Source organism: Sparus aurata, chromosome 18 (genome assembly GCF_900880675.1).
Source record: "Sparus aurata chromosome 18, fSpaAur1.1, whole genome shotgun sequence".
In the NCBI taxonomy this organism is placed as follows: domain Eukaryota; kingdom Metazoa; phylum Chordata; class Actinopteri; order Spariformes; family Sparidae; genus Sparus; species Sparus aurata.
In genome coordinates, this window is record NC_044204.1 from 10,961,927 (window position 1) to 10,981,337 (window position 19,411).

Sequence of the window (19,411 nt, forward strand, 5' to 3'; positions counted from 1 at the left end):
AAAGGTTGGTGACCCCTGAGCTAGATAGTCCTTAGAAGAGAAGGAATTCCAACACTACTAGAACGGCTATAAGTCATTTTGACCGCTAGATTTTAAACTCTATAATCTCTCATGTAAATACCCAACTGAGTGATGAAGGCATTCATTGTGTCATGATATTTTAAAAAAAAAAACGAAATAATACCAAAATGTACATTTTAACAAGTTTAATTATACATGCATCAATATTCATATCATTGCACATAGTAAACCATAATTATTGCATATATTTATACAAGATTTTAATAGAGAAAACTCAGAAGAAAATTAACTGTTAAAAGTAGCCTAACTTATTTGATTATGAAACATTTTATTTTAACACATAATATATAATAAAATGAATAATAATAATCGAAAAGCTGGAAACGAATTGATCTTAAAACAAAAACAAAGAGCCGTTGTGATCACTGTCACAGTCTGCAGATTACCTCCGCTCTCCTCACAGTTACCACACACTGGCTTGTGGCATTTCAAGTTTCCGACGTTTGATTCCGTTTGAAGCTCTTTTGGACCGGCACTGCCTCCGTGTCTGCTGCTGCTGCTGCTGCCCACCTTGTGCCGACTGCCGTGGCCGCTTTCCCCTCCATGTATTCTGCCCTCAGCTCCTCTGCCAGCTGCTGCAGGACTTTCCTCTGGGCTCTCCTGCTGCTGGTGCTCCTTGAATAAGATGCAGGCATTTATCACAGCCAGGTCAAGGATATTATAGAAGACTGCCACTGGCCATCTTCCGTACCGCCTTTGACGCAGTACGCCCTCGCCATCTGGTCCAGGTCGTCCACGCCGTACTTCGTGTTTTTAGCGTAAATCACAGACTCTGGTTTTGCCTTCGCCCCATTAAAGCTGCACACACCTGTGTGCACGGTGCTCAGGATGCAAACATTCTTCCTCGGCTTTCCCTGGTACACAGTCAGAGTCGCAACTCGCAACAGCTCTGCTTGTTGTTTCACGGAGGGGGAACTCCCGTTTTTGTTTGCCCATGGTGCCAACCAGGGTATATAATACAACTATATAATAATTAACTTACAAGTAAATTCGCAAAGAAGCGCAGCTGGAGACCGCTAACAAAGTTAGAGACTAGAGAGACAATGAAAACAGCAAACCGCGAGAAATGATGTGTAGTCAATATGATCACTTATGGCTGTAATAGGTAAATCATATCATATTTTCTTTGTGTTTTGTGTAATTTATATAAAAAGTCTTCTAAATTCAAATACAGACACTTTTAGGAAAAGTCAGGTAAGTTAACAGCAGTACTGCATTTTTTCATTCAACAGAGTTATTGCACATACAAACATATAGACAGTTGAAAATGGTCAATGACCGTCTCCGCCGTTCTAGTGATGAAATCCTTCTTGAGAATTATTATCTAACAAGTGAATCATCTCAACGCTTTTACTGTAATTGATAAGAACATTAATCAATATTTAATATAGTTTACCATTTCGACCGCTTTAATACTCACATCTTTATGATGAAAAAGCGTCACTCATGTCACTCTCCACTTCATCTCCTCCTCGACTGACACTGACAGCAGCTCCTGGCTCTTGGTGTTGTCGAGTACCTACGGCTACATTCGGTGTCACTCGAAAAAAGGTTGACACCTTTGCTAGTTTTGAAAAAAACTCCACTAGCGTAACTCCGCTTCATTTTTCTCAACTCAAAACCGCGCCAACTAGTTTGTTTTGCTACCATTTTCCTGAATCAAGCCTGCACATGCGCAGTAACATGGAATAGTCCATTGCATGAGAAGGGAGGGGGGAGCAGTCGAAACAATCATGATAGATTAAGCATTTTTATGTATTTTTAAGCGCGCAAATTAAGACTAAAACAATAGTAATTGCTTTCAATCGAAGACAACTTTATTAAATCAGTTTTTATGAGATAATGAGTTTAAGAGATTATGGGCCCTATCTTAACGATCTGAAACGCAAGTATCAAACGCAAAGTGCAAGTAGCTTTGTGGGCGGATCTCAGGCGCTGTTGCTATTATGCCGGCGGGATAAATGACTCTTGCGCCCGGCGCAAATCTAAAATGGGTTGGTCTAAAGTAGCTACATTAGTCATAGGTGTGGTTTGGGCGTAACGTGCAATAAACCAATCAGAGCGTCATCTCACACTCCCTTTAAGAGCAGGCGTGCTTGTTCCATGGCGCATTGCTATTATTATGGCGAATTTACCAGGCGCACCCCAGGAGCGGTTCACAGCCGAGGAGACCGACGTTCTCGTCAGGGCTGTAAAAGACCGAGAAGTGGCATTGTATAGGGATGGGAGAAATCCATCCATATTAGCTTTGGTTAAACGGGCGTGGGAGGAAATTGCCACAATTGTTTCTACGGCTGGCATCCCCAGGACATCGCAACGGGCCTCGGGAGCAGTGCGCACTGGCTGAGCAGTACGCAAAGGCCAGCTGATGAGCGCAAACACCAAGATGTAGAGGATCCAGACCCACTACACGCTGTGGCAGCATTGTCAGACCGGACTTCACTGTCCGGGATGCGGCAAGGTATTAGTGCCCGTCTTGACCGGGTGGCGATGTTGCTGCTGCCTCTCAGACGCATCGCCTCAAGTCTCCAAACGCACCACCTGCTCCTGTTGTGCCCCGTCCTCCTCCTCCCCCAACTCCATCTCCGTCCACCCGCTCCTCTAGCACATCGCGCATTGCCACTCCCGGACCCTCACAGTTACGGTGGGCGTGTCGCATATCAGAGGGGAAAATAATTAGTTCTTCTGTTTAAATCTTTTCAACCTTTTTTGTATGGTTTGCAAAAACGGGAACTGCTTCCTTATAGATGAGAGAGACAAAGTGTATGCACGTTAAGCACACACTACATTATGGCCAAGCATGCACCCTTAAAATAGCATCTGAATAAGCGCCACTGACTTTAGACTAGGTTTTTCCTGGTCTGTGGCGCAAGTGTTTTCTGAAACAGCAAAATAGCACCAATGAACGTTTGCGCCGGAACACGCCTCCTCTTTTCGCTGAACCGCCCCCGGGAGCACAAAGTCATTCCCTAATTTAAGGACGCGCGTCTGCGGAGGGAAAATTCCAATGTGCGCCGAATGCAAAATAGGAATTACACAAGCGCCAGTGTACAAAGTCAATTGCGCTGAGTGCAAGATAGAGCCCGATAAGTTTATGAGTTTGGGGCCCCCTGGAAATCTTGGGGCCCCAGGCAATTGCCTGTGTTTGCCTAATGGTAAGTCCGCCCCTGCTTACAGCCCTTCAATCCTGGACATCTGCAGGGTGGATGGGGTGGTCATCCCCAGGGTAATTTATTTGTAGGGCAGGGTTTTGCTCTCCTTTAATAGTTGCAATATTATGGAGAACAACACAGGCCACAATAATGTCACATGCCCTTTCTGGGGTGACCCTGAGCTTACACAGGCACTGGAACCGGGATTTGAGTATGCCAATGTCCATCTCAACCCGGGCTCTAGTCCTGCAGTGGGCCACATTAAAACGTTGTTGGGGCCCTGGCTCAAGGTCAGGGTAAGGGGTCAACAGAGGGGGCTGGCATGGAAGCCTCGATCCCCTAGTAGGTAGCCATCAAACTCTCCTGAAATTATAGAGGACACATTTGAGTGCATTAAAAAGGGAGACAAAGAACATTTGTACAAAGCTTTAGTTTCCTTACCACGTGCAAATTTGTTGCTCAGACTACACTCCCGGTAGATCTGGGAATCATGCACAGAGCCAGGCCACTTGGCTTCTACATTTGTAATAATGTAGGCTGCATCACATATGATCTTCACAGTGCAGAGGATGACATGAGTAAGTTGTATTGTACTGTATACATTTTCATATACATATTTTTTAAGATGGTAGGTCATATACCTGGACATTGATGCTGTGAAAGGATTTTCTATTCACATAGTCCCCTTCGTTTTCTTTAGGTGCAGTAATAGGAATTTGTGTCCCATCTATGCATCCTATCACATTTGGAAACCCTTCAAAATGACAGCTGATTAAGCTACTGACCCCACTCTGAGGTCGCAGCAGAATGTATATCATATTTTTTTTTTTCTTTTTAATAGAATATTCCTACATCAGTCATCTGCAATCCTGTGGAATTCCTCATTGATGTTTCCGACAGGTTTGTGTCCGGGGAACACCACCATCATTGGTAACAGGCATTTCAGTGCGAGGGTGACTTTCCTCACCGCTCTACACAGTGTTGCCTTTCCAAAGTGCTCTGCATCCCCAATGTTGTAGAGAAAACTACCGTTTGCAAAAAAAAGTAGCGCTATGCATAAAATTTGCAGTGATGTGAGCGCACGTCCGCTTTGTGTTAGGTTGGTGATGTGTGGCTGGAGAATATTCTCAAGATAAATTATACTGTTTGATGAAAACCGGTAGCGTTCAAACAGATATTCCTCTGGAAATGACAGGATATCTAATCTGGGTTGGAAGATCCTCTTGCGACGTAAAGCATTACGAATTAGTTGAGCTTCGATATCAATCAGATTCGGAATGAATGGACAATCCATGTCAGCTTTCTTCATGTGGGAGGAGATGGGTAGAAACTCAGGGTTTCTTCATGTAAACCTGCCAGCAAGAAGGTTATGTCCACAGAGTCTGTTACCATGGTGACTGACCCAGAGTTTCAGTTACCTCTCTTTCTGGAACGGAAAACCCAGAGTTTCCCTCATCTCAGGGTTAACTTACTCTGAGTTTTCACATAACCCGCTTTCTGGAACACCCCCCTGGTCAGATACTTTCATGCTCAAATTATAAACAATGGAGGAGAACATACAACAACAGCAGAGCTGAAACATGCACCACCATTGCCCACATCAAAGAGAAGAATTGAGAAGACTGACGAAGAAAAGCACTACAAAATCAAAGAATTGGAGTGAGCCAGAGACAAAACAAGGATAAATATCGGAGCATCATTTCAGAGGTGGAGGGAGCTGCGGGATTTGTAAGGACTACAGAGATGCAGAGTTGCTTTTCTGCTGGACAAGTAAGGACCATTGCTTCATATATGTTTAATTCTATGTTTTAACCACAAGGCTATGGTAGCGGATGGCGCATTTGGCCGTACAATGTTGCAGTCGAGCTACGTAGCTTGCTGCTAAATCTAGCTTGTTAGCTGGTATGCTAACTCCGGTGTTTAGCTTTGTGTTTACGGCTACTGATTAGCAAAAGTGTCTTTCAAGTGACCAAGCAGTTATAATGTTAGTTTGTGTTCAGTACGTGGTAGAATTGCTTCAGAGAAATAACGTTATTTTTATTCTGGCTAAATCCACTTTTTTCAAAACTCCAGACTACAGCTTTAACTGTTTTAAAAACTTTTATGGTTTTAGTCACATCTTAAAATTTTTATATTGAATGTATAGTCTTTTTTAACCTCATCAATAACTTTTGAACCTGTTAGACTTCAGAGCACTGCTTTTTAAACCTATAAGAGAGTGATAATGTATTACCTTTTCAACCCGTTACACTCTCTACTACAAACTAAATGTTGTCCTGACATTCAAAACATTTTTTTCTTACCGTCTTTCTGACTTGACACAAGAGACCCTGATAAGTAAGCTGATGCCGGAACAAGGGTCAAAGGTCACAGTTCAAGTTCTGCCAACATAGTTTCATAGTCCATTTTTTGTTAACTGCGAACTGTATAAACAGTTCATTACAGTCTTTGCGATATTCTTGATCAACAGTGCATTAGATTTAATGATCAGTATGAGCAGTTTATACATTTTCCATTAACACAGGCTGTGAAAACAGTCCATCACGTGTTCATAGGAACAGTGTGTGACAACAATTCATAAATTGTCCATGGAAACAGTCTGTATGGACAGTCTACAAACAGTCCATAGTTCTAGTCAAGCATGTCACTTTTGTTGACCCACGCTTGCCAAACATGCAGGGTGGCTAAAAGTAGTGGGGCTGCAAGGGTAGCAACCATTGGACCAGTCCTGGTGCAGGGTAGATAGGTAACAGCTGTGGCGGGGTTGGATACTGTAGGACAGTGGTGTCAAAGTGATCCAGTAAAGGGCCGTGTGGCTGCAGGTTTTCATTCCAACCAAGCCAGAACACACCTGATCCAAATCAGGTGTGTTCTGGCTTGGTTGGAATGAAACACACCTGATCCAAATCAGGTGTGTTCTGGCTTGGTTGGAATGAAACACACCTGATTTGGATCAGGTGTGTTCTTGCTTGGTTGGAATGAAAACCTGCAGCCACACGGCCCTTTACTGGATCACTTTGACACCACTGCTGTAGGAGGAAGGAACACAGACCTGATCACAGTAGTTACTGCAGGTGGCCTAGGGACCTGAAGTGGTTTGTAATGAAGGACATATTCATCCCCATTGTTCTCGTCAGATTCGACAGGCTGTGATGAAGACTGAGTTTTCTGTTTCCATTTGTTAGCTGTTGTCCGTTCTGGATCTGTCTCAAAAGTTGAGCACAAAAGTGATCACAGGACATGAGCAGGTTTCTGTGTAGGACCCTGGGGCATCCCTAACCTCTTTCTGGTCTCACTTTATAAATTGGTAGGTCAGATCCCATTAGTGTCACTACTGTGTGGATTGTGTCTTCCCAGTAGTTACGGAATTTACCCAGTCTCAATCTGTTTAGTCCAGTCCCAATCTGATGAGCGAGGCTGGAAAATGTCAGTTTATCTTTCTGGCTTGGTTTTTCCTATTTGACCAGAAATGTTTTAATCTTTGAGCCTGTATGGGCTTAGCTGCGGCTGAGCGCTGGCTGGGGAGTGAATGTTCACTAGGAGCTGGCAATGGTTCGGGACTGGTGTAGTGAATCATTGGTGATGGCATTAACTACAGTTGCCTACTTGATTTCTAGTGCTTGATGTTGTTTTGTAGTTTTTAGTTCCTCAGTTTCTGTGTCCCTGATGGTTGAATACCATGTTCAGTTGGTGCTATTTCACTGTCATTGCCACTGATCAAATCTGCAATTTATGACAACAGTTCAGACGTACTGTCATCTTCTAGCCCTGCCACTTCCTCTCTTTCTAGATACTTCATGATATGGCCAAACAATTACATGTTGGATTCACCTGATATGTTCAGAAATTGTGTGACAGTTAACTATACAAAATATAATATGTGCAACTATGAATTCACAATAAGCGAAGACTGTTTACCCTTGACACAAAATGGTGGCTACTCTCAGCACATCTAAGGCCCACTCGGTTAATGTTTGGAAACTCGCCAATGTGCACAGATTTTACTGCATTGGTAAAACTTACTCAAAACATTATGAAGATATTGTCTTAGCACTCTGAAACACTTAGCAATTCACTACAAACACATTATATTATATATAACATACAATATATTGCCAAAAGTATTCACTCACCCATCCAAATAATTGAAATCAGGTGTTCCGATCACTTCCATGGCCACAAAAACAAGCACCTAGGCATGCAGACTGTTTCTACAAACATTTGTGAAAGAATGGGTCACTCTCAGGAGCTCAGTGAATTCCAGCGTGGTACTGTAATAGGACGCCCCTTGTGCAACAAGTCCAGTCGTGAAATTTTCTCACTCCTAAATATTCCACAGGCAACTGTCAGTTGTATCCCAGAGGAAATTTTTACTGCTCAAAGCTTGCTCCTTTCCAGCACGGGGGAGACAACTCGTCTCATTTGTTTCTCCTAAAATTCCTTAGAAGCAATAGGTGAGACATGACAGCTAGCAACAGGAACCTTACTTGAGACATGACAGAGCTTAATTTGAGACCTCCTTTGAAAACAAAAATGAGAAATACTGGAGCCATTTAAACAACAATAACAAACCCACCCAGAGAAAAAAATTTTTTTACTGAGCTCAAAGCTTGCTCCTTTCCAGCACGGGGGAGACAAAACTGAGTTTTCTCATTTATTTCTCTTAAAATTCGGTAGGCGCAATAGGTGAGACATGACAGCTAGCAACAGGAACCCTACTTGAGACATGATGGAGCTGTATTTGAGACCTCCTTTGAAAACAAAAATGAGCAATACTGGAGCTATTATGGAGCATGTATATCAACATTTTTAAAAATGTTGAAAAAAGGCCTTTATTAAAATCACCATCTTTAGTATACAACACAGCAGCACTTTATAAGTCAAGTCAACTCTATTTATATAGCACATTTCATACAGCATGCTTAGACTCAATGTGCTTCAAGATAAAAGCGTAACAATTGAAAAGATCATTCAAGAACAAAAAACATGTACGAACATAGCAAACAATAAATACATTCTTTAAAACTAGCTAAAAGCTTGTGAAAAACTGTATGTTTTGTGATTGCTTTTAAAAGATGACACAGTAGTAGCAGACCTTAGTTCATGTGGTAGAGAGTTCCAGAGAGTGGGACCATAATGACTGAAGGCACCATAAGCTGATTTAGAATTTATCCTAGGTATATTAAGGAGACCTTTATTTGATGACCTAAGGGATCTGTCTGGTGTGTATTCAGTGAACATGTCAGCAATGTAGAGGGGAGCTAGACCATTCATAGATTTAAAAACAATTAGAAGTATTTTAAGATCAATTCTTTTTTTAACTGGGAGCCAGTGAAGAGAAGTTAAAATAGGAGTGATGTGCTCAAACATATTGGTTTTTGTCAATATTCCGGCTGCAGCATTCTGAATAAGCTGGAGTTTATTTAACACCTATTTTGATAGTCCAGCAAAAAGTGCATTACAGTAGTCAAGTCTATTAGAAATAAAAGCATGCACCAGTTATTCAGCATCTGATTGTGACAAGAAGAGTCTAACTTTAGAAATAATCCTTAGATGATAAAAGGCAGTCTTGGAGATATTAGATATGTGCTTATGAAAGCTAAGATCAGGATCTAGAATCACACCTAAGTTATTTACATGTTCACTAGGTTTTACAGACAGGGGGATTAATAAAGGGTGAATCTGGTGCCTCAAAGCCTTGGGACCCACTAAAAGGATCTCTGTTTTGTTCTCATTTATCTGTAAAAAATGTTCAGCCATCCACTGTTTAATATCATTGTGCTTTATAAAGCACAGTTTGAACAGAATCATGATAACATTTAATATTTCTGACAATAATGATCTCTTCAGAAAAAAAAATTCAGATTGCCTTAATCAACTTGTAACAACTGACTATTTCAGCTAGTAGTGTAAAGACAGTATTTTAATGTGTCTCTTCTCAGTGAAACTTCTTTAAAAAAGTGTCTAACAGTGTTCCACACAGCTGCACAACAATGCAGAGCATTTAATGACTTTAGTCTTTTAGCAGTATTTGTGTATGAGGACTATTTTGGTGGTCACCATGGTCACCTCAACAAATGCCTTCTCAATCGATGTGTGCCATAGTTCATGATGTACCTGCAAGAAGGACAGAAAGCCCAGATTACAAATAAATTCCCTTAATATACCATAATAGCAAACTATCAAATATAAACTAATTACTGAATTATTAGGAGGGAGGACAGTCCATGTCCACTCTTTGCATTGCACTTATTTAACCTTCATGTGGTATTTTATACATTTTATTTCCAAGTTTTTCACCCCCTGAAACACAGAAGATTAATCATATTATTTATAATTTCTGTTTAATGTACCACAATTAAATTGTGGTACGTTAAACAGAAACAACGTTTTTGTCCACATTAGTTGCATTTGTGTTTGTATTGAATAGAGGTACATGTTGCTCAGGTGAATTATATGAGGAAAGAAGTATGTGGTGAAGGGAAGATGAAATCCATGAAAGCTGGGCCTAAATATGTTTTTAAACCCACCCAACCTGAATCTCTCCACTGTGGCAAGCCAGAAAGCTAGCTGCTAATTGCTCTAAAGGCCCCCACACACCGCCCAGACTCAAACCAGCAGCCAACTATTCCACCATGCCTGAAAACAGCCACCATCGTTCCTGTACCTAAGAAGGCCCCCATAAGCAGCCTTAATGACTACAGACCAGTGGCACTGACCTAGCTTTGAGAGGCTTGTCCTGCCCCCCCCCCAGAACATCAACCAGCACCGGTTTGCCTGTAAGGCAAACAGGTCAACAGCAGATGCCATAGCCACTGTCCTCCACACTGAGGCGAGCCACACAGAGGGGTTGGGAAACTATGTCAGGATGCTGTTTGTTGATTTTAGTTTGGCATTCAACACCATACTACCAAACATCTTCCAGAAGTTAACTGACCTGGGATTGCCTCCCCTCACCCGTGACTGGATAAACAGCTTCCTGACGGACCGGCCACATACAGTGAGGTTTGGGACCCTAACATCCACAACTCAGTATATATATATATATATATATATATATATATATATATATATATATATATATATATATATATATATATATACACCCACTGGGGTTTACATTTATAATGACCCAGGGTGACCAATCACGAGTGATTTTGCTTGTTTATGAGTAGTGGTTTCATCCAATACTGAGTGAGGATATTCAAGCCAGCCCACACATTCTCTGGCCAGGCGTGGTTTCGCTGCTATTCATATGCAAATTGGAGGCGTTCGCACCTCCGGGAGCTCCACTGACGTCATGGTTCGTTTCCGACAATTTTCGGCACTGACAAATGCCACGTTCACAACCTGTAAATTGTCGTTAACTGCCGAAAATTAGGGAGATTTTCGGGCGTTTACGGGGCCGAAAATCCTACTTTTCATGCAGTGGTCACTCAAGAACACTTAACAACAAACAGCAGTCAAGCAGCAAAGTGAAGTATACAAATGAAGTATACATAAAATAAAAACATTACAAATCATCAGGGAAAGCAATTTTAAAAAAGGTGAGTCTTCAGTTGCGATTTAAAAGTAGTAATAGATGGGCACTGGCACAAACTGAGGGAGAGCATTCCACAGTGTGGGGCCAGCCACACTGAAGGCCCTGTCACCCATAGAGCGTAGTCTAGAGCAGGGGTACTCAAATACAAATCTTAGAGGGCCACAAAGATTTTTTTCACTGACTCAAAGGTCCATGTGTTGAGGTCGGTCAGGCCACATGCAGTAATACTGTAATATTCAAAACAAAATGTCCTTTTCATTCTAAACAACAAAATACGAACTAAAATAAAATGTAATTTCCATTTTAACATAAATTAAAATACATAGTTGAATATTTCCTCTTTTTGTTTGCCTTCAAACATTGTGTCCATCACTTCAGTCATGCATTATTTTATTTCATTGTGACATAGATGTGACAAGCATCCTGCTTGCTGCTTGATATGACGATTTCAGTGCATTTATTTGTGTTGTGCTCATCTCTGAATTTTGAGGAAATGTCTCTTCAAAATTCCTATGCTTCGTCTCATAACGCCGTTTCAAATTGGAAATCTTCATCACAGCTTCTCCTGGCATATTCTAACGCCCCTTGTGGACTGTGGCGCAATGACTCTTGGGTATTCTGTTGGTGTTGGTGTAATTATGGTTCATGAATGTGTTTGTGAACATGATGATATGTTTGTTTGGTTGTGGGTTAATTCACGTCATTTCTTCTGTGATTAAATGGTGTTGAGTTTTAACAAAGATGATACAAATTTTGGCACCGTGAGTAAAAGGGTGTTTGCCGGGAGAAACTCCCCGTCCGTTACAGTTGTTGTGAAAGTACATGATGAGACTTGCTAATACTTGTTAAGCAACGCAAGTGTGTGTAATTGTAGAACCGTCAGGTCCGTGGGTCTTGTCCTGGTTGGAGGAAGAATGAATGCAAATTTTAAGTTCCTGCTTCTATGAATTGACGATTCTCACTGTCCACTTTGTTATAGCAGTTTACTTGGAAAACGCCATTTCAGTCTCTTGCCACCGGAAAAGTGTGAATACGCGAACTGCTCCGAAAACGAAAGTGAAAGTTAAAAGTTGCGATCATAGCGGGGAGTGACCCCGCTGTATGTGTATCGTTGGCATGGAGACAAGTCCCGTTGTACACGTGCTGACCCAACCAAAAACACATGATGAAGAAATAACAGTTCGGGGGCCACAAACAGGAGGCTGGCGGGCCGGATGCGGCCCGGGGGCCGCCTATTGAGGACCGCTGGTCTAGAGGGTGGAATGGAGATGAGACAGGAATCAGTGGAACTCAGTGACCGGGTGGCGAATAGGGATGGAGAAGACGGGATAGATAGGGAGGTGCCAGGCCATGAAGACATTTTAGGAAATGACCTAGCCGGTGGTAGAGTGCTTGCTGCTCCTGAGTTGGTTCCTTTTCCTGTAGTGTTGAGAAGCAATACCATGAGACATTCCCTGTTTGTGTTACCACCTGTGCCATGCTAAAGAAAAAGAACCAAAACCAAGAAGCAGATTCTGATATTGCACTGTTTGACACATTTTTAGCTAAGGGTAACATGCTGGGATTTTGTAAAGTGTTCCCCTTTTGTGACAAGCTCAAGTGTGAGCAGGGGAAAGAAGTAACCTTGTCTCCTCTTTTTGACGAGGTTGTTTCTGATGATGAGGCGACTGTTGTGTCTTGTGGCTATTTTCTGAACGATGGCGTGTTAATGAGGAAATGGACTTCTCCTAAGATGTCGTGTCATGATGATTGGAGTAGTGTGTTCCATGTTGTGGTTCCAAGTGTCTATCGTTACGATGTCTTGCAGTTGGCTCATGATTATTGTCTTGCTGGTCATATGGGAATGAAGAAAACTTTAGACAGAGTGCTGAGACATTTCTTTTGGCCTGGTGTAAAATCTGATGTTGCTGAGCATTGTAGGACATGTCATGTGTGCCAATATATTGGTAAGCTGAACCAGAAAATTCCAACAGCTCCCTTACATCCTATTCCTGCTATAGGAGAGCCTTTTGAGCATATTTTGATTGATTGCGTGGGTCCCCTTCCTCGTACCAAATCAGGTAACCAGTTCTTATTGACAATCATGTGTACAGCTACCTGGTTTCCTGAAGCTATCCCTCTACTTAAAATCACCGCTTCAGCCATTTCAGAGGCCCTTATTAAGTTCTTTACAGTGTTTGGTCTGCCAAGAGTTATCCAGACTGACCAAGGTTCTAATTTTGTCCCGCGTGTTCTCTCAGGTGCTCCAGCATTTTTCTATTGAGCACTGTTCTTCACCTGCTTACCACCCAGAGTCTCAGGGAGCCCTAGAACGGTTTCATCAGACCCTTAAATCTATGTTGCGAGCCTAGTGCAAAGAGTGTGAGAGAGATTGGGATGATGGAACCCCTTTGCTCTTCTTTGCGGCTAGAGAAGTCACTCAAGAGTCCATCGGTTTAAGTCCAGCTGAACTAGTGTTTGGTTATACTGTGCGGGGCCCTTTGAAACTATTAAAAGAGAGATGGCTGGCAAACCAGTCTCCAGCCACAAATCTGCTAGATTTTGTTTGTCATTTCAGGTCCAAGCTTAGAACAGCATGTGAGCTGGCGAGACAGAACTTTGTGCAAGCCGAGGGAAGGATGAAGGGGTGGTATGACAAGAAGGCATCGAACGTTTTCTCCTGGTGAGAAGGTGTTGGTGCTGCTGCCACTCCTGGGGTCTTCTTTACAAGCTCGATTTATGTCCAAGACCTGTTGTGCCATGTTTTACAGTGTACCTGGAGTTTGTCCTCTCCTCCTCGTTACCTGGCACCTGCTGCTGGACTTGAAAGCCCTGTGTGGCTCCACCCACGGTCTCTCCCTGCAGCCAGGACCAGCAGCATTGTCTCCAGACACCATTTTGTTTTCCCCTTTTGTTATTTTTGGTTACAATAAACTTGTTTTTTTTTTACATCTAACCTTTGAGTGATACATGTTGTTTTCCTTGAGTTGGGGTCATAACACGGTGATGATACACGGCAGTTAAATATTTAATTTGTGGCTATAATTACCACATCCCGACATGTACAGTGCATACGGAAAGTATTCACAGCACTTCACTTTTTCCACATTTTGTTATGTTATAGCCTTATTCCAAAATGGATTCAATTAATTTTTTTCCTCAAAAAAGTCTACGCATAATACCCCATAATGACAACTTAAAAAAAGTTTGGATGGAGGCCACTGTGCTCATTAGGACCTTTAAAGCAGCAGAATTTTTTCTGTACCCTTCCCCAGATCTGTGCCTCGAGACAATCCTGTCTCGGTGGTCTACAGACAATTCTTTCGACTTCATGCTTGTTTTGTGGTCTGACATGCACTGTTAACTGTCCGACCTTATATAGTTAGGTGTGTGCCTTTCCAAATCATGTCCAATCAACTGAATTTACCACAGGTGGACTCCAATTAAGCTGTAGAAACATCTCAGGGATGATCAGTGGAAACAGAATGCACCTGAGCTCACTTTGGAGCTTGATCGCAAAGTGTGTGAATGCTTATGTATAAGTGATTTCTTAGTTTTTTATTTTTAATAAATTTGCAAAAATCTCAAACGAACTTTTATTTAAGTTGTCATTATGGGGTATTATGCGTAGAATTTTGAGGAAAAAAATGAAATGAATCCATTTTGGAATAAGGCTGTAACATAACAACATGTGGAAAAAGTGAAGTGCTGTGAATACTTTCTGTATGCACTGTAAATGTGACAAAAATGCCGCCTCTAATATGGCGGCAACGACGACGTATCGCAGCCAGCCAACAGGCTCAATGAGGCGTCTATGTATATATGTCTATGGTGAGGAGTGTCAGAAACAAAAGTAAAAATCAGCAGGAGATGAAAATATTACAAGGGTTTTATTTTGATATAATACTGTATCTTTCTTGTGCTCCAGCCACCAATAGTTTTTTTGATAGTATAAAATAGACCTAATCAGGGGCGCTGCCAGGGATTTTGGGCCCCATGAAAAGAAATATTACTGGGCCCCAGTATAGTCGGCCGTAAGGGCGAAAATTTGTTATGCTGTTTACATAAGCTGTGCATTTTAATGATATTTTTGACTATAATTTCCTATATGTGTGAAAAGAACAAAATGACAGTTACTTAGTAGGGGAAGCACTGAACACTCAGAATACAATGGAATTTAGATTCATTGTCTGCAAGTCTGCAACTTTAATGGTTCAAATATAAAATTTTCTTAAATTAAATTACCTGAAAATTACAAATGCATGACGTACATGAATTATATAGAATTTCCTGTAATACCGTTTGAAATAGCATCACCATCACCAGATTCAGGTTTCCTCCCACCATTCTGTTTTACTGTCAGTGATTTGATCAAAAATAACAAAAGAAAATGTGATTTTCACAACCAGTACCCCACTGCTCACTGTCTCCCTCTTGTAGCCCTGCATTTAGGTCTAATTTATCTCCAAAATTACTATTATAGCAATACCACACAATTTCTCTTTCAAACATGCACATCACCCCCCACCCCACACACACACTTAGACCAGCAACTGCACTCAATGTAAAAACTGTATGCTGTCTTACATTATGTTTTTGTTGCTGTTTTTATTAAGTTTGTTATATACGTTTATATTTTGTTAAAAAAAATCTATTAAAAATAATAATAATAATAATAATTTATCTCTAAAACTGTACGTGGTGGAATTAGAGTTGGGGTGGAAAAACATAAATGAGGCTCTATGGTCGTTGCGATTTAATATTGTTAACGTTTCTTTGATTGGATTGAGAGCAGTCACTTAGTCTGCAAGCACCAGAAAATTTCTCCTCTTTTACTACTGCAAAGCAAGGTCGAGAGTCCCAAACTACTGACCAAACATAGTATTTCAGTGAGTTTATAGTTCAGTTTCAGTGATAGCTAAATTTCAACAAAACAAAATAAAGTTATAGGCTATATGCTTTTTAAACCATTTAAATCATTCTGAAATAAATACAGACTATGTGTTTTTATTTCAGAATGATCTTTATTCATTAATTTCAATGTATCTTTTTTTCCATAATAATAGATTAATTCAACACAGAGCTGCTCACCTCCTTCCTCACTTGTGGGTAGGCCTACTGGGGCTGGTTCAGGGGTAGGTGGGGGTACTGGGGCTGGTTCAGGGATAGGGGGCTCACAGGGCTCACAGACAGCTGCGGCTGCTGCTGCTGCTGCACTTGACATGTCTGTTCAAACATGCATTTTTGACAGGAGGGGTGGTCAACAGATTAAATATGGGCAGCTTGCTAAACGTGAACAGTGAAATCTAAAAATCCAGAGTTTTCTTCATATGAGCTAATATGGGGAGAAAAGTGAGCTAGCTTAAAAACCACAAGGTTAAGATAAACAACAGACTAATGTGTTCCAGAACTTTCCACCACATGAACCAAACCCACCTTGTTTTTGGAAAAACTGGGTGACACACTGACGCCCCTTTGCTTCTCTCTCTCGCCTTATCTTTTTGTCTTTCCTTTTTTGGCTACCCGACTTCTGGGGCATTTTGCCTTCTCTCGGTCTCCTTACTGACTGAATACACCGCACCACGCAGCAGTTCAGTTGATTTGATGGAAGGACCGAACCATTTTACGTAAGGGGGGGGGGCCTTGAGAAATGTTTCCAAAATAAACTTAGTGTTATTATCAGTGCGTTAAGTGATGCATATTTATGATTATAAACTAACAAATTAGTGTCATATTATTTTATTATGTCAGTATTATAATTTTATTAGGGGCCTTTCTGGGCCCCTGTCAATGATGGGCCCCTAGAATCCTTCCCCTTATCCCCCCCTTTTCGGCGCCCCAGTATCCGCCAATAGAACAGCGACATAAAGTCAGTCTGTTTCACATCAGTCTGTATCCAGATAAAACATACAAAAACTTCATAAACATTAGCTAAAGGGCCTTACAATGCAGGCTAATCTTACTTTATTAGAAGTAAGTCATGAAAATGGGAGAAAAGTGAACATTTCCTTTTCACACTTAAAGCTCTTACGTATGTTAGTGCCTGGTGTGACGTTACAGAGACAAACTGAACAGTCCCGTTTCTGACTCTGGCACTTTCAGCTCTGGTGCATCAAATTCGACCTTCTCTTCAGCCATCCTTCTCTATTGCTACCAGTCTGCATGTGTAACGACACACGGACAATCAGGCGCTAACTTAACGAGGTCACTTAACATGATTAATGGTGTGTTAATTATTATTTAGCGTGTTATGGTTTATGGTCCTTATCTTAACCATAGTTTGTAGTTATCATTTTCAAGCCAACGCTTGTTAAAACAACAGCCTCCCGGCATTTTGTCATCTCCTGCTGTCTCTCTTCGAAAGGGGTGGGGTCACACACAGACCGGCAGGTCGCGGAGAGGAGCAGAGAGGCTCAGCGGAGCCCAGGAGGAAACATCTCCACATACGGATCTCTTACTGATTTTATTTCTCCTTGTTATAAGCAAACTATCCAGTCTGATCTCAATTTTGTGAAAGACATAGAGTATATGACAGTAGCATAGACATAATGTCAAGCCCTTTCAAGCACTTAAACTAAAATCCAAGCACTTTTCAGACCTTGAAAACACAACATTGAAATTCAAGCACTTTCACGGATTTCAAGCACCCGTATGAACCCTGGGAGTAACACCACAGCAGCTCAACTTCAATCACAGATTAAGTCAAGCCTGTATGACAGTTGAGCGTGCCTTTGGGCGCCTCAAAGGACGCTGGCGTTGCCTCATAAAAGAATGTGATGTCCACATAACTTTTGTAAGCCGCATAGTGTCTGCTTGTTGTGTGCTGCATAATTACTGTGAGGTACATAATGAGGACTATCTTGAGAGGGATAACGGAAGAGTTAAAGAGGAGGAAGAGGGGGAGGGTGTGGGACATCATGAGCAGGGGTATGCACAACAGCAACACAATTACATCAGAAATGCACTGTGTAGCTACTTTTCTACAATGTGAACGTTAAAAACCTCACAAGCAATACAGGCCAGTGTGAGCTACCCAAAGGGTGGACCAAAATTTGCAAATAATTTGAGTTCAGTATTCTTTAGAATGTTAAAAAGATAGTTATGGGACGTTATTGGAGTTATGAGCTGTTATCTCCCTTGATGAATAAAATTTTACTCATTCATGTGCTACTGTAAGTGCTACCATATTCTAAAGGCTGGGAACCTGTTTTGTGTGATTCAAAGTGGATGGAATGGAAACACTTTTGCTTTTAAATACTGTTTATTGCCTGTTCAACTTGTGACAAATGTAACGTTGCCACATCAGTACAAAAAATGCTTTGTCTCCATTTAGAAAATAAACTCATGTTTTCAACAGTGTTTTCTGGTAGATTGCTTGAATTTATAGTAACAAAATTAAGCTTTACGCCTGAAATTACACTAAAATATAAAGCTTATTTTATAACTGTAAAAATAAAGCTTTAAGTAGTAGGCCTATAACAATCAAAAATGAAGATTAGTAAATTAGAATGTCTGTTGTGCAAATACAAACTTAAACCTCTTTTTACTTCAATCACAAATACTCAAGAGTGCTTCTCTTTAAAGAATATTAACCTCATGCATAGCCCAGAAGCTTGAAAAGAACAAACCTTGAAAATGAGGTAGCATATTGCTTAGAAATCCAAACACACACAGCAGCCATAGTTCTTCATAACAAATATGTCTATAACATTCTTTATAACACTAAACCAAAAACAGAACCTTCTGCATAGCAATTCAAACAATGCAAGTAATGAATGTGCACAATAAATGCCTACACAGACAAAGCCTTTCCTAATTTGAAAAAAAGTGTAACAACATTCTACAGATGATAGTAGTCCTGCTTACTATTTATCTCATGTAGAATGGATGAGGTATTGGGATGCTCATTTTGGGAGGATGGAGATTGTGCCTGGTGCTGATGTGGAGCAAGCACAGGCGGCAGGACAGTAGGCTGTGTTGGCTGATACAGCTGTGGCATGGGCCAGGCACTAGGTGTTGATGTTGATGGGGGTGTTGTGGTCCAGGGTGGTATTGTTGAGGAATGAGGTTGACCGGGATGCAAAGCACTTGCAAGAGTGCCCATTATTTGCAGAAACATCTGGTTGGTGGCCTGTTGCTGTGCCTGCATAGACCTGAATCTTCTCTCCTCAGCCTCCTGTTGTGCTTGAAGTGTCCTCTCAAAAGCAGCAGCTTCTTGAGCCTGGCTCTTTTTGTCAAATCACTGACAGTAAAACAGAATGGTGGGAGGAAACCTGAATCTCCTGATGGTGATGCTATTTCAAATGGTATTACAGGAAATTCTATATAATTCATGTATGTCATGCATTTGTATTTTTCAGGTAATTTAATTTAAGAAAATTTTATATTTTAACCATTAAAGTTGCAGACTTGCAGACAATGAATCTAAATTCCATTGTATTCTGAGTGTTCAGTGCTTCCCCTACCAAGTAACTGTCATGTTGTTCTTTTCACACATATAGGAAATTATAGTCAAAAATATCATTAAAATGCACAGCTTATGTAAACAGCATAACACATTTTCGCCCTTACGGCCGACTATACTGGGGCCCAGTAATATTTCTTTTCATGGGGCCCAAAATCCCTGGCAGCGCCCCTGGGCTGAGATATTATAGTC

General features: G+C 41.2%; 1 protein-coding gene across 1 annotated transcript; it reads right to left on the reverse strand.

The window, feature by feature from the left end:
- Window positions 1–3,262: 3,262 nt before the first annotated feature.
- LOC115569313 (putative nuclease HARBI1) lies at window positions 3,263–4,527 on the reverse strand. Its single transcript, XM_030397341.1, has 4 exons — window positions 4,097–4,527; window positions 3,875–3,989; window positions 3,641–3,786; window positions 3,263–3,563 (listed from the first exon to the last, which is right to left on the reverse strand). The coding sequence occupies exons 1-4, from the start codon at window positions 4,525–4,527 to the stop codon at window positions 3,263–3,265; spliced, it is 993 nt and encodes a 330-aa protein (XP_030253201.1).
- Between the last annotated feature and the right edge of the window lie 14,884 nt (window positions 4,528–19,411).